Raw genomic sequence first — 14,975 nt, 5'->3', positions numbered from 1 at the left:
AATCAGCTATTAGTTCAATGTTATACTTGAACAGAACATTAAGAGGCAACAAGGGATTCATGCTTTGATAGAAGGCCTTATTGATTGCCAACGGACCCCTTTCATTCCACCTCGTTGTCTTCCTCTTCTTCTTCTTCTTCACAGTCTCCCTGGCACTTTGGTGGTCTTATCCCTGATAGCCACGGGGGAAATGTACAGCCTTGTATCAGCATTTACCTCTTTGTTAAGAGCATATCATAAGGTGCTGCTGATTACATGGTACAGACCATGTCATTTCCCCTCCGTCTTATATACACACAAGCAAGCAAGCACGTACACACATGCACACACACACCAACGCACATGCGCACGGCTCAATAGCTCAGCATAACTGAGGGTATGGACCCAAGGGGAACAGATGCTTTGCTGATAAATACTTTGTATGGAGACTAAAGTCATACTGAATAAACGGGTCCAATATGTGACTAATGTATGGCTCTTGGGATGTGGCTTTAAAGCCTTTTTGTACAATAACCCAGCCCAGAACCCCGAACAGCAAGCACAGTGACAAAAAGGAAAATCTCCAGAACAATGTTCAGTGCCGCTTTTACTGACGTGTCTGTCGTTGTGTTGTGTTGTGTTGTGTTGTGTTGCTGTTTGTATTACCTGAGTGGGAGCCAGAGAGAGAAGACAGGAGTGGAGACTGCTGCGTAGGCCCATCATAAATGTCCACAACGTCATTGAGTGATGTCTGGAACAAGACAAATTGCCCAAACAGCACTAAAAGAGAGAAAGAGAGAAAAGAGAAAGAAGTCTTTAACTAATTAAAATACTAACAAAAAAGCTAGCACCATTGTGTTAACACAATTCATCATTTCACACCAAGCTATCAAAATAGAAACAAGACCGTTACTAGTTGTCACAGGTGTACTGGCCGTTTAGAAAATGCATGAGAGCTAAATTGTGACATCTATTTTAAGCGTAGCCTCAGTGGATGGTAGGTACTAAAGCACGGCAAAATAGATCACAATGTGTCATTATACAATTACTGTTTTGTCAACTGCTCCTCCTCTCTTTGGCAATGAGCATATTGAGCTGCTTTAAAAAATAAAAATGACATTGTGCTAATAACATCACAAAAGTACATCATTATTCTTCATTACAACAGCAGTGGGCGTAAAACTGTGGCAGGGACTCCCCAAGGTAACAGCACTGTATGTTTATTTAAATCTTTTAATTGGAAACCTCTCGGAGAGTCTCTTAGTGTTCTGAGCAAAGCCGCAAAACACTGGTGCACACTGTGGGCTTCCTCTCAACTGTACACAGTAACACAGAAATATCTTTATTTACCCTCCCTAACCGCTTTGATGGCGTCATTGTGAAGGCAGAAAAACTCTTTACCCAGCCAAGTCATTAGCATAACAAAACTCTACTGTACTTGCCCTAAATTGTTACGAAATGACAATTTGCAATTTGATGCTGAGACTACTTGTTCTCGGGAGAAACAGTACGTTGTAAGTCACTTAGTTGCTGATTTCTCTAACTTTACGTTCCCCCTGACCCAAATTGTCTTTGGTTTCCAAGAAGTAAGCCCAATGATGGATGCCCAGTCAGGGTTGGACATTTCCAGTAACTTTTGATTTTGAAATGAGGAGATCCAAATCACATGTGTAATCACTTAATATATGAGATTAGGGTGAACACTTACGACACTCACTTGCACCATCTTGCCCTGCTAACTGTCTATTAGGAGGTCAGTTAATGATTTTACTGCCGTGGGCTAAATCAGGGTCACACAGAGGGTTTCTTGGTATTCTTAAATAAAGTATCCACCTCACACACATGGTTATGGTCTTAAAAAAAGAAGACTCCTCTACCATGTCAGATATAGAGGTGAAATGTATTACATTTTGAGTTTGCATTCCAATATTGCTCTTTATATACATCACAGAAGACTGAAATATAACACAACTGTTTGACATAGAAACACTGGATTTTAAGCAAAAAATACAAAAAATAAAGTGGTATTAATTCATTATTAATTATCGGCCCCTTGAGGCCGATTTGGTCTTTTGACTGCAGGAAAGGGCTACAGATGCTAATGAACCTACAGTATCTATGCATCTACATAATAGTATGCTTATAGGACTGCTTTGTTGTGATTAAGCCCAAAGCTTCTTTGGTTAGTGACGCACAAGGGATGGGTCATTACACCCAATGGCCATCCCAATATCAAATATACTGTATGGAGGGCATACATACATCTTGCCTGAATCCCTTTGATTTCTTGGTTTGATTAAATGGTATCTTTACACTAACAGTCCCCCTGTGAAACAGATTCGGGGACCGTAAATATCATGCGTCTGAAAGTAGGAGGGCTGATTAAGGATCCGTTTTGCCTTTTAGATCACAATGAATAACATGGCATGGAAGAAGGGGGAGGGGGGGGGGGCTGACCCTAGATCAGCACTCCTACTGAGACGCTTGATACATACAACCCTTGTCTAATACTACATACAGTTGCTTTTGAATTGCAACAATCCATATTTTTACCAGAAAAGTATTACAGATTTGATTCTGTATTTAAACAGAAACGTAGAAATGATGAGATTTGCCAGGATGTTTTACCCAAGTTAAGAGTAGTGCCTTTGAGTTGTATGCCTAAGTAGACAAGATGAGTGTGTGCTCGACTCCTCATGCATACATTCAGTACAGGACAGGGAAAACACACGCGCAATTGGGCATGTACAAACAAGGCCATTATTGATGGGCCTTTATTCATGTTATGCTGAAGAGCCCAACTGCACAGAGGCTACGTTCCAAATACCACCTTCAATAACACAAGATGAGAGAAATGCTAACTATCACTGCAACACGTCTGTATCGCCTGAATGCACAATAAGAAACATAGGCCAATAGTTTTGGTTAGGGAAGAGCATATATCATTTTAACGTAGGCATAATAGCCTACGATCCAGTTTTAATGCCGTTGTGTTTGTTGAGTGTGGGTTTTTAGTGTGGGGAGAAGTCCAACAGCTTTGTGTTAAAATGTCAGTATTTGTAGCAGTCGTGGTATTGTACTACTGTACACACACAGACCTCCCTCCCCAAACGCCAAACCACTGGCAACCTCAGCCTCCCCACTCCAATACTGGGCCCAAGTCAGGGGAAAAAGCTCAAACCTTCCCCAGAGAATGTGCTTTGTTGAACGGAACAGAGAGAACAGAGAGCCCATGGTCCATTTACTGTGTCTGGGAGGGAGGCCGAGGACTGACTTTATCTTCAGCAGACACGTACTGTAGAGCGGTATAGCTTTATGTGTTGGAACTATGCATGTATTTGGAGAGTATTGTCCCAGATGCGAATTCAATAAATACCCAATATTTAACTGAAAATTCCTCTCGTAACGGCTTTGATATCAAAGCTCACTCTAATGTCTTGCAATGTAAGAAGAACATTTGCTGCCAATACCAAATAGACTAAAACAACTGTACGCCATGGAACCAGAGAAGACCTGAGTACCAGTTTGGCAACAGCTCACCCTATGGTTTGTGCCATCCTTCAGATTTCAGACCCATTCCTCCTAAAAGGAAAAGTAGGCCAACTTTCACATCTGTGAGCTCTTGCCATTATTACTTAGTTTAGTCAAGCTTACGTATCAGCATATTGGCCTTCGTCAGAGCCTTTGTGACCCATTCCTCATATGAATAGGTTTCAGTGTGTACTCTAGGTAAGGATACCAGTCTTTCAGGGATATATTTCATCAGCTGAAACAATATCAAAGAAAACTCCCTGACACTTTTATTGGTAAACAGTTGAGGGATTGGGCTTGAGAAATGTAACCACCTTCAAATTCATAGACAGGGCTATTGATAAAAAGACTGACCGTCCATGATATCAAAACCATGTTTTGAGGCTGTACAGTGCTTGTTTACGTTTACTTTGTTTACAAACAATGGAGTAAAACAAGCTTATATCTTGGGTTCTGAACTAAACTCATGAGGCATTCATAAGTTATATTCTTCAAGTATCAATGGGTACATATCAAAAATGTGTAAGTCTGACAATGGATGTAGCAACTGCCTCAAAAAAGAGTTCACATGAAAACTCTTACAGACAGAACACGCACACGCTGAGCTGTACCACTCAAAGTCATGTTCATACACAGCCTAGATATTTCGCTACAAAGCCAACTGCCTGACAAGCAGAGGCAAGCTCCTCGTTTCACAAGCAGCTAGGGTGAACCCTGTCTTCCAGCCATGCGCTCTCTCACACACACGCGCACGCAGGCACACACGCACGCACACACACACGGACACACACAGCACTTCCAGAGCTAAGTGCTCCAGCGCAGTGCCCACAAGCAGAGGCTGCGTCCCAAACGGCACCCTATTCCCTAAGTATTGCACTCATTTTGAAGAACCCATAGGGCTAGTAGTAGGAGTAGGGTGTCATTTGGGACATAGCCTTAAACACCTAGCTCTTAACACCTAGCTCAGCACTATTTCAGGAAGTAGTTTCAACAAACAGACCTCCGCCACACGAGATTGCCCTTTACCAAACGCGTCTCGCTCACTTAACATGTTCTGACAGATGCTTCCGAGGTCATATGGAAATGAAACCGATGATTAATTCAGATTCCCTTTTCCACCCTTTTTCTTAGGCGCTAAGATACCCCTCTAAAATAAAAGACCTTGCAGTTGCCGTTTTTTTTTCGGGTTTGTTGTCTCCCCTGATGGTGCCTTGGTTGGAACAGATTTCCATTTCATCTGTTCTTTAAGGTACAGAGGGAGAGAGGGAGAGAGAGAAAAAGATGGAGACTTTTCTGAGATGAATGAGGACCTATAGCTGACGTTATCATGCTCAACAGCAGTGTCTACCATCACCAACCACACACAAACACAGCCAAGGTACAGTCATGGAAATACCGAACAGAAGTGTTAAGGGCAGGCACAATACCCCATTGTACAAAGCATACAATTACCATCTGTAAGATGCAAAGCGTAAACATATGACTCAAGGTCGGACCGAAGCGCGTCTTCTTTGGCTGAATTAATTATATTCAAATGCTATAACTTTCCCAGCTTTCCCAGGTACAATGTTGAATATCAAATGTTGACACTGAAATAATGTGTGCAATAGCCATCATGGCTTTCATTTAAAACCCTTTCAACCTCTAAAGTGCAAACTAAACACAATTAATGGCGGGAGACATGAGAAAATGTCCTTTGTGCCAAAAGCTCCCAATCCAAGCATAAAACAGGGAATACATACAGTATTACTGCAATATAAATGCCTTGGATTAATGCGATTCACTCTTCAATAACCTTGCAGCAGAAGGGAAGCTCTCTGAATGTCACACTGGACTAGAATCTCAGTCTGCAGTATTCATGAAATCAGTGGAAAAGGGCCAATAATAATCAGGCGAGGAGCTGGGATCTTGAAAATGTCTAATATTCAAAGGAATTCATTATCTGGGACCTGCGTCCGTGGGATAAGGAGCTAGAGGACAAAAGGGTAATCAGCCCAGCGTTGGTCCATGCTGCCATTGGGTGGCCTGCTGGTGTTCTGACTGTACAGCTAGATAGAGCTTCTGTACACACACACAGGGCCGTGGTACATCTACCCCCCTCGCCAACCCAGCATAGTCAGGACACACACACGCACGCACCCACACATGCACACACGCACATGCACATACACACGCTCACACACACACACAAACGCACAGGCACACAAACACGCACACAAACTACCGGCGCCCCAACGTGGTAGATATACATTACCAACAAGATCTCATAGTTTCCCTTTGAAATTCCACGTATTATGGATGAATGTCTATTTTGATGCATTCATTCTGCATGGTTACTGGGTTAAAACAGAAACAACTCAAAGGTTAACAGTTTAGGTCTTTAATTCCGAGTGGTTAAGGTTAGGGCTATGGTTTGGGGAAGGCTTAAAACAGAATAATGAAAAACGTATCATCAGGTATTTTCACGGCTTGCTAGAGCACTGTGAACTGCAGTGGTACAGTGTTCTAAGCAGGGTGCTCTGGCTCCAGTTATCACGAGTTTGCGGCCAGTGGTGCATAATCGCAAAAACTACACATTTGTGAGCGCCGAGAAAGGCATATATCAATATTCTGGGGACCTTTTCAAACATCTGAAATCGAAGTCTATTTCTAGTGATCAGGCTGAGCTATACCCCCTCGTCTAGCAGCATGTTTTCCCAGTCAGGACTCAGTCAGTCAGGTCTCATGAAGGCCCTACTGAGCCCTCTAACCAGATGTCTATGGAGATAACCCCTCAGTCAAGCCACAGGGATAAAAGGATGGTGATGGGGAGACAAATAGCACCCATTTGGGATGCAACCTAGCTATTTGCCTCATAGGGTTTTGTTTAGCAGGTGTATCCCTTTCCTGCAGTCAATGACCAAAATCTTTGGCCTCATGGGTTGAATGTTATTAATATTTTTCATAATTTCATAATTAAAAATTACAAAAATCCAGTGTTTCTATGTCAAACAGTTGTGTTATATTTCAGTCTTCTGTGATGTATATAAAGTCTAATATTGGGATGCAAACTCAAAATGTAATACATTTCAACTCTATATCTGACATGGTAGAGGAGTCTTCTTTTTGTTGATCCCATAACCACGTGTGTGAGGTGTATACTTTTGTTTCAAATAGATTGTTTTAATAATACCAAGAAATTCTCTGTGTGACCCTGACTTAGCCCACTGCAGTCTAGCCCTTTAACCCTTACCCTAACCCTAATCCTAAACCTAACCCCTGAATTTAAAATAGCCTTTGTCCTCATAGGGACGTGGTAAATGTCCCCACAAGGAAGAATTGTCCTTGTTTTACTATACCTGTGGGGACTATTTTAGAATAGAAGAACCAACCCACTCACACACACACTTACAGACAGACACACACACACACACAGTACATGATCTTTCTATTTCATAATCATCTCTCGCTTTCTCTCTCTCGCTCTCTCTGGACGGCCTGCTCTGTTTTGAGTGCAGTGTGTGTGTGAAATGTGAGTGGCTGCTGCCCGAACTAGCCCCATTTGAACTCTTTGTTCTCCCACCCCGACATAGATATCAAACACAGAGTCCCATATGAGCCCTGGCTGGAGTGGAGTAATGCTGCGATCCAGGGGCATCAGATCCATGCTCCCCCCGGGCACCCCTCTACCTGGGGCCGGCTGCCACAGGACCTCCCTGGGCTGGAACAGCCCTATCCTGGAGCCAGTGTCAGGCAAGGCCCAGGCCCCGGCCTACACAGCCCATTAATCCTCATTCCCCTTGGTGCCCTCCATGGCTCACAGATAAATCCGTCTCTCTTTGTTGTGAATCAGGACAGCTCAGGGCTTGATGAATTCACAGGGAGAGAAACTTTCTGTCTGTGACACGCGCACATGCACACACACATTGGGTTCTGTCATCTCTCACCACTCCCAGTGTCACCTTGATTCATCTTCTGTTGTTTTTAACTGGTGAACTTAACTTTTTCTCAGACACCCTTGTCTCTTTCTGTTCTGTTTGTCGCTATCCCTCCAAAGGGTATAATTCACAACATGAAACATTGGACATAAAGCGCTCTGTGAGTTTACTGACACTGCACCAAATAGATGCGTACTCCTAATTATTCTTACACTTCTGGAGACTCTTCCTTGCCACTCAGAGGATCTAAAGTATTTTATCTGTGATGACTAAAATCAGCGTTATCTGGAGACTGTTTGATAATGGTAACACAGGGTGTTTACACCACTCATTGGGGAGCCTACTGTAGATCCAGACCCACTGAGTCCAGGCTGAGACAAAGTGCCACCACTAACAGTTTGTAGATGTATGTAACACTCACACCTTACCATTAACACAGCAATATATTGAGATGCATGGTGTTTGTGCAGTGTGATCTGATTCAGTGATCCAGACATCATCGATAGACCATGCCCAGGCATGCTATGTTTTCCATCCTTAATCATTCTTCACAAAATAACATTGTGTCCTAATGCGAGAGACACTATTCCCATTGTTCCCATTGTTCCATGCTGAACCATCAGACATGTACTTTAAGTGGTGGTGAGTGAGTTTGTGTGTTTGCCTGAGAGAGCCAGAAAAGAAAAGGAGATACTGAGAGAGAGAGAGAGAGAGAGAGAGAGAGAGAGAGAGAGAGAGAGAGAGAGAGAGAGAGAGACCCAATAGAATCCCCATCCTAGAGGGAGAGATCAACCATTTTCAGGCCCAGGGACATGTAATAGTCTGTGGCAACCCAAATGCCAGAACTGGACAAGAACCTGACACTCTTAGTGGACAAACACCTACCTGGAGGTGATAGCATTCCCTCCCAAATATGCCCCCCCCTAGACACAACTATGACAAAACAACCCCAAAAAAAACGGGTCATAACTCATTTACATTTACATTTAAGTCATTTAGCAGACACTCTTATCCAGAGCGACTTACAAATTGGTGCATTCACCTTATGATATCCAGTGGAACAACCACTTTACAATAGTGCATCTAAATCTTTTTTTTTGGGGGGGGGGGTTAGAAGGATTACTTTATCCTATCCTGCAGCTCTGTCACACATTGGGTCTGTACATAGTCAACGGTAGGCTTCGAGGGGACTCCTATGGTAGGTTCACCTACAGCTCATACCTTGGCATTAGTACTGTAGATTACTTTATCACTGACCTCAACCCAGAGTCTCTCAGAGTGTTCACTGTCAGCCCACTGACACCTCTATCAGATCACAGCAAAATCACACTCTACTTGAACAGAGCAATACTCATTCATGAGGCATAAATGCCAAAGGAACTGCATAATATTAAGAAATGCTATAGATGGAAGGAAATTAGTGTAGAAACCTACCAAAAAACAATTAGGGTACAACAAATTCAATCCCTTCTAGACAACTTCCTGGACAAAACATTAGTGAAGGTGTAAACTTGACAGTGGACAACCTAAACAGTATATTTGACCTCACAGCTTCCCTATCAAATATAAAAATGTCAGGCAGACAACCTAACCACTTCTGGGAAGATTGGAAAACACTAACCAAACAACAACACAAAGAGTTATCTATCCAAAACAGAGATGTATGGATAAACCACTTATCCAATCTGTTAGGCTCTATAACAAAGAACAAACAGAAAAAAACATATACATGATCAAATACAAATATTAGAATCAACTATTAAAGAATACCAGAACCCACTACATTCTCCAATGACATTGAATTAACTATAGGACAAAATAAAAACCCTCCAACCCGAAAAGGCCTGTGGTGTTGATGGTATCCTAAATGAAATTATAAAGTATACAGAACACAAATTCCAATTTGCTATACTTAAACTTTTTAACCTGTTAGGGCTAGGGGGCAGTATTGACACAGCCGGATAAAAAACATACCCGATTTAATCTGGTTACTACTCCTGCCCAGTAACTAGAATATGCATATAATTATTGGCTTTGGATAGAAAACACCCTAAAGTTTCTAAAACTGTTTGAATGGTGTCTGTGAGTATAACAGAACTCATATGGCCGGCCAAAACCTGAGAAGATTTCAAGCAGGAAGTGGCCTGTCTGAGAAGTAGTGTTTCATCTTGGCTCTTTTTATTGAAGACTCAGGATCTGTGCAATAACGTGACACTTCCTACGTCTTCCATAGGCTCTCAGAGCCCGGGAAAAAGCTGAACGATATCGAGGCAGGCTCTGGCTGAAACACTTTATCGCTTTTGGCAAGTAGCCACTCAGAGTACTATGGGCTTAGGCGCGTGCCCGCGTCGACCGAATGCTTTCTTTTCCTTTGTCTGTTTACCTGAACGCAGATTCCCGGTCGGAATATTATCGCTTTTTTATGAGAAAAATGGCATAAAAATTGATTTTAAACAGCGGTTGACATGCTTCGAAGTACGGTAATGGAATATTTAGAATTTTTTTGTCACGAATTGCGCCATGCTCGCCACCCTTATTTACCCTTTAGGATAGTGTCTTGAACGCACGAACAAAACGTCGCTATTTGGATATAACGATGGATTATTTTGGACCAAACCAACATTTGTTATTGAAGTAGAAGTCCTGGGAGTGCATTCTGACGAAGACAACAAAGGTAATAACATTTTTTTAATAGTAAATCTGACTTTGATGAGTGCTAAACTTGCTGGGTGTCTAAATAGCTAGCCCTGTGATGCCGGGCTATCTACTGAGAATATTGCAAAATGTGCTTTCACCGAAAATCTATTTTAAAATTGGACATATCGAGTGCATAGAGGAGTTCTGTATCTATAATTCTTAAAATAATTGTTATGCTTTTTGTGAACGTTTATCGTGAGTAATTTAGTAAATTCACTGGCAGTGTTGGGTGGGAATGCTAGTCACATGCTAGTCACATGCTAATGTAAAAAGCTGTTTTTTGATATAAATATGAACTTGATTGAACAAAACATGCATGTATTGTATAACATAATGTCCTAGGGTTGTCATCTGATGAAGATCATCAAAGGTTAGTGCTACATTTAGCTGTGGTTTGGGTTTATGTGACATTATATGCTAGCTTGAAAAATGGGTGTCTGATTATTTCTGGCTGGGTACTCTGCTGACATAATCTAATGTTTTGCTTTCGTTGTAAAGCCTTTTTGAAATCGGACAGTGTGGTTAGATTAACGAGAGTCTTATCTTTAACCTGTTATGGCTAGGGGGCAGTATTTTCACGGCTGGATAAAAAACGTACCCGATTTAATCTGGTTACTACTCCTGCCCAGTAACTAGAATATGCATATAATTATTGGCTTTGGATAGAAAATACTCCAAAGTTTCTAAAACTGTTTGAATGGTGTCTGTGAGTATAACAGAACTCAAACGGCAGGTCAAAACCTGAGAGATTCCTTTACAGGAAGTGGCCTGTCTGACCATTTCTTGAACTTCTTTGCCATCTCTATCTTTTACAAAGGATCTCTGCTCTAACGTGACACTTCCTACGTCTTCCATGGGCGCTCAGAGCCCGGGAAAAATCTGAACGTCGTCATCCCAGCCCCAGGCTGAAACACATTATCGCCTTTCTCAAGTGGCCGATCAAGGGACTGTGGGCTTAGGCGCGTGCCCTGGCTGCCCCCGTCTTTGTGATTTTTCCTCTGTTTGCCGAAAAGGAGATTCCCGGTCGGAATATTATCGCTTTTTTACGAGATAAATTGCATAAAAATTGATTTTAAACAGCGGTTGACATGCTTCGAAGTACGGTAATGGAATATTTAGAATTTTTTTGTCACGAATTGCGCCATGCGCACCACCCTGATTTACCATTTCGGATAGTGTCTGGGACGCACGAACAAAACGCCGCTATTCGGATATAACGATGGATTATTTTGGACCAAACCAACATTTGTTATTGAAGTAGCAGTCCTGGGAATACATTCTGACGAAGACAACAAAAGGTAATCAAACTTTTATAATAGTAAATCTGATTTTGGTGAAGGCTAAACTTGCCGGGTGTCTAAATAGCTAGCCCGTGATGGCTGGGCTATGTACTTAGAATATTGCAAAATGTGCTTTCACCAAAAAGCTATTTTAAAATCGGACATATCGAGTGCATAGAGGAGTTCTGTATCTATAATTCTTAAAATAATTGTTATGCTTTTTGTGAACGTTTATCGTGAGTAATTTAGTAAATTGTTAGCAAATTCCCCGGAAGTTTGCGGGTTCTGAACGTCACATGCTAATGTAAAAAGCTGTTTTTTGATATAAATATGAACTTGATTGAACAAAACATGCATGTATTGTATAACATAATGTCCTAGTTGTGTCATCTGATGAAGATCATCAAAGGTTAGTGCTGCATTTAGCTGTCTTCTGGGTTTTTGTGACATTATATGCTAGCTTGAAAAATGGGTGTCTGATTATTTCTGGCTTGGTACTCTGCTGACATAATCTAATGTTTTGCTTTCGCTGTAAAGCCTTTTTGAAATCGGACAGTGTGGTTAGATAAAGGAGAGTCTTGTCTTTAAAATGCTGTGAAATAGTCATATGTTTGAAAAATTGAAGTTTTTGTATTTTTGAGGAATTTGTAATTCGCGCCACGCCTATCATTGGATATTGGAGCAGGTGTTCCGCTAGCGGAACGTCTAGATGTAAGAGGTTAAAATGGTGTAAAATAGTCATATTTTTGAAAAATTGAAGTAATAGCATTTCTAAGGTATTTGAATAACGCGCCACAGGATTCAACTGGCTGTTGAGTAGGTGGGACGCAAGCGTCCCACCTAGCCCATAGAGGTTAACATCATCCTCAGCTCTGGCATCTTCCCCAATGTTTGGAACCATGGACTGATCACCCCAATCCACAAAAGTAGAGACATATTTGACCCCAATAACTACCATTGTCATACACTGATCTGTTTCACCTGTCTTTGTGATTGTCTCCACCCCCCTCCATGTGCTGCCCATCTTCCCCATTATCCCCAATGTATTTATACCTGTGTTTTCTGTTGCCAGTTTGTCAAGTCAACCAGCATTTTCATTCTCAGCTCCTGCTTTTCCCAGTCTCTCTTATTCTTGCCCTCCTGGTTTTGACCCATGCCTGTCCTGACTCTGAGCCCGCCTGCCTGACCACTCTGCCTGCCATCCTGTACCTTTGCCCCACCTCTGGATTGTTGACCTCTGCAAACCCTGACCCTGAGCCTGCCTGCCATCCGATACCATTGCCCCACCTCTGGTTACTGACCCCTCCCTGCCTTGACCTGTCTATTACCTGCCAATGTTGGAATATTAAACCATTGTCAAGTCGACGTGTCTGCATCTGGGTCTTACCTTGATTCCTGATAATCGTGGGATATGTGTCAACAGCAACCTTGGGAAAATCCTCTGCATTACCATTAACAACAGACTCATACATTTCCTCAGTGAAAACAATGTACTGAGCAAATGTCAAATTGGCTTTTACCAAATTACTGTACAACAGACCACGTATTCATCCTGCACACTCTAATTTCCAAACAAACAAACAAAAATAAAGGCAAAGTCTTCTCATGTTTTGTTCATTTCAAAAAAGCTTTCAACTCAATTTGGCATGAGAATCTGCTATACAAATGAATGGAAAGCGATGTTGGGGGAAAAACATACGACATTACAAAATCCATGTACACAACCAGTGTGCCGTTAACTAAAATTGGTAAAAAACACAAATTTCTTTCCACAGGGCCGTGGGTTGAGACATGGATCCAGCTTGAACCCCGCCCTCTTCAACATATATATAAACGAAAGGGCGAGGGCACTAGAACAGTCTGCGGCACCCGGCCTCACCCTACTAGAATCTGAAATCAAATGTCTACAGTTTGCTGATGATCTGATGCTTCTGTCCCCAACCAAGGAGTGCCAACAGCAACACCTAGATCTTCTGCACAGATTCTGTCAGACCTGGGAACTGACAGTAAATCCCAGTAAGACAAAAATAATGGAGTTCCAAAAAAGGTACAGTTGCAAGGACCACACATACAAATTCCATCTAGACACCGTTGCCGTAGAGCACACAAAAAAAGATATGTCCCTCGGCCTAAACATCAGCATCACAGGTAACTTCCTCAAAGCTGTGAACGATCTGAGAGACAAGGCAAGAAGGGCCTTCTACCTCATCAAAAGGAACATAAAATTTGACATACCAATTAAGACCTGACTAAAAATACTTGAATCAGTTATAGAACCCATTGCCCTTTATGGTTGTGAAGTCTGGGGTCCACTCACCAACCAAGAATGAATAAAATGAGACAAACACCAGATTGAGGCTCTGCATGCAGAATTCTGCAAAAATATCCCCTGTGTACAACGTAAAACACCAAATAATACATGCAGAGCAGAATTAGGCTGACACCGGCTAATTATCAAAATCCCGAAAATAGTAGTTAAATTCTGCAACCACCTAAAATGAAGCAATTCCCAAACCTTCCATAACAAAGCCATCACCTACAGAGAGATGAACCTGGAGAAGAGTCCCCTAAGCAAGCTGGTCCTCTGTGGCTCAGTTGGTAGAGCATGGTGTGTGCAACGCCAGGGTTGTGGGTTCGATTCCCACGGGGGGCCAGTACAAAACAAAATGCATGAAATGAAATGTATGCATTCACTACTGTAAGTTGCTCTGGATAAGAGTGTCTGCTAAATGACTAAAATGTAAATGTAAAAATGTCCTGGGGCTCTGTTCACCAAAACAAGACCCCACAGAGCCCCAGGACAGCAACAAAATTAGACCCAACCAAATCATGAGAAAACAAAAAGATAATTACTTGACACATTGGAAAGAATTAACAAAAAAACAGAGCAAACTAGAATGCTATTTGGCCCTAAACAGAGAGTAAACAGTGGCAGAATACCTGACATCTGTGACCCAAAATTAAGGAAAGCTTTGACTATGTACAGACTCAGTGAGCATAGCCTTGCTATTGAGAAAGGCTGTTGTAGGCAGACCTGGCTGTCAAGAGAAGACAGGCTATGTGCACACTGCCCACAAAATTAGGTGGAAACTGAGCTGCACTTATTAACCTCGTGCTAAATGTATGACAATATTAGAGACACATACTTCCCTCAGATTACACAGACCCACAAAGAATCCAATTCTGTTAAACTTCCATATCTATTGGTTGAAATACCACAGTGTGCCATCACAGCAGCAAGATTTGTGACCTGTTGCCACAAGAAAAGGGCAACCAGTGAAGAACATACACCATTGTAAATACAACCCATATTCATGTTCATTTATTTTCCTTTTGGACTTTAACTATTTGCACATCGTTACAGCACTCTATATATACATAATATGACATTTGAAATGTCTTTATTCTTTTGGAACTTTTGTGAGTGTAATGTTTTCTGTACATTTTTTATTGTTTATTATTTTTATTCTATACATGTTTCCCATGACAATAAAGCCCCATAAATTGACATTGAAATGTAATTGAGAGAGAGAGACAGAGAGACAGAAAGAGACAGAGAGACAGAGAGACA

At 41.8% G+C, this 14,975-nt stretch overlaps 1 protein-coding gene across 1 annotated transcript in view; it reads right to left on the bottom strand.

Moving 5' to 3' along the window:
• Positions 1-14,975, bottom strand: part of LOC106570400 (CUB and sushi domain-containing protein 3-like) — a 725,317-nt gene that overhangs the window by 180,880 nt on the left and 529,462 nt on the right. The window contains 1 exon segment of the mRNA XM_014142665.2: positions 646-759. Within this exon segment, the coding sequence (XP_013998140.1) occupies positions 646-759 (114 nt within the window).

Source organism: Salmo salar, chromosome ssa14, assembly GCF_905237065.1.
Source record: "Salmo salar chromosome ssa14, Ssal_v3.1, whole genome shotgun sequence".
Taxonomy (NCBI): domain Eukaryota; kingdom Metazoa; phylum Chordata; class Actinopteri; order Salmoniformes; family Salmonidae; genus Salmo; species Salmo salar.
Note: the sequence above shows the minus strand (reverse complement) of the source record. Positions and strands in the feature narration are given on the sequence as shown.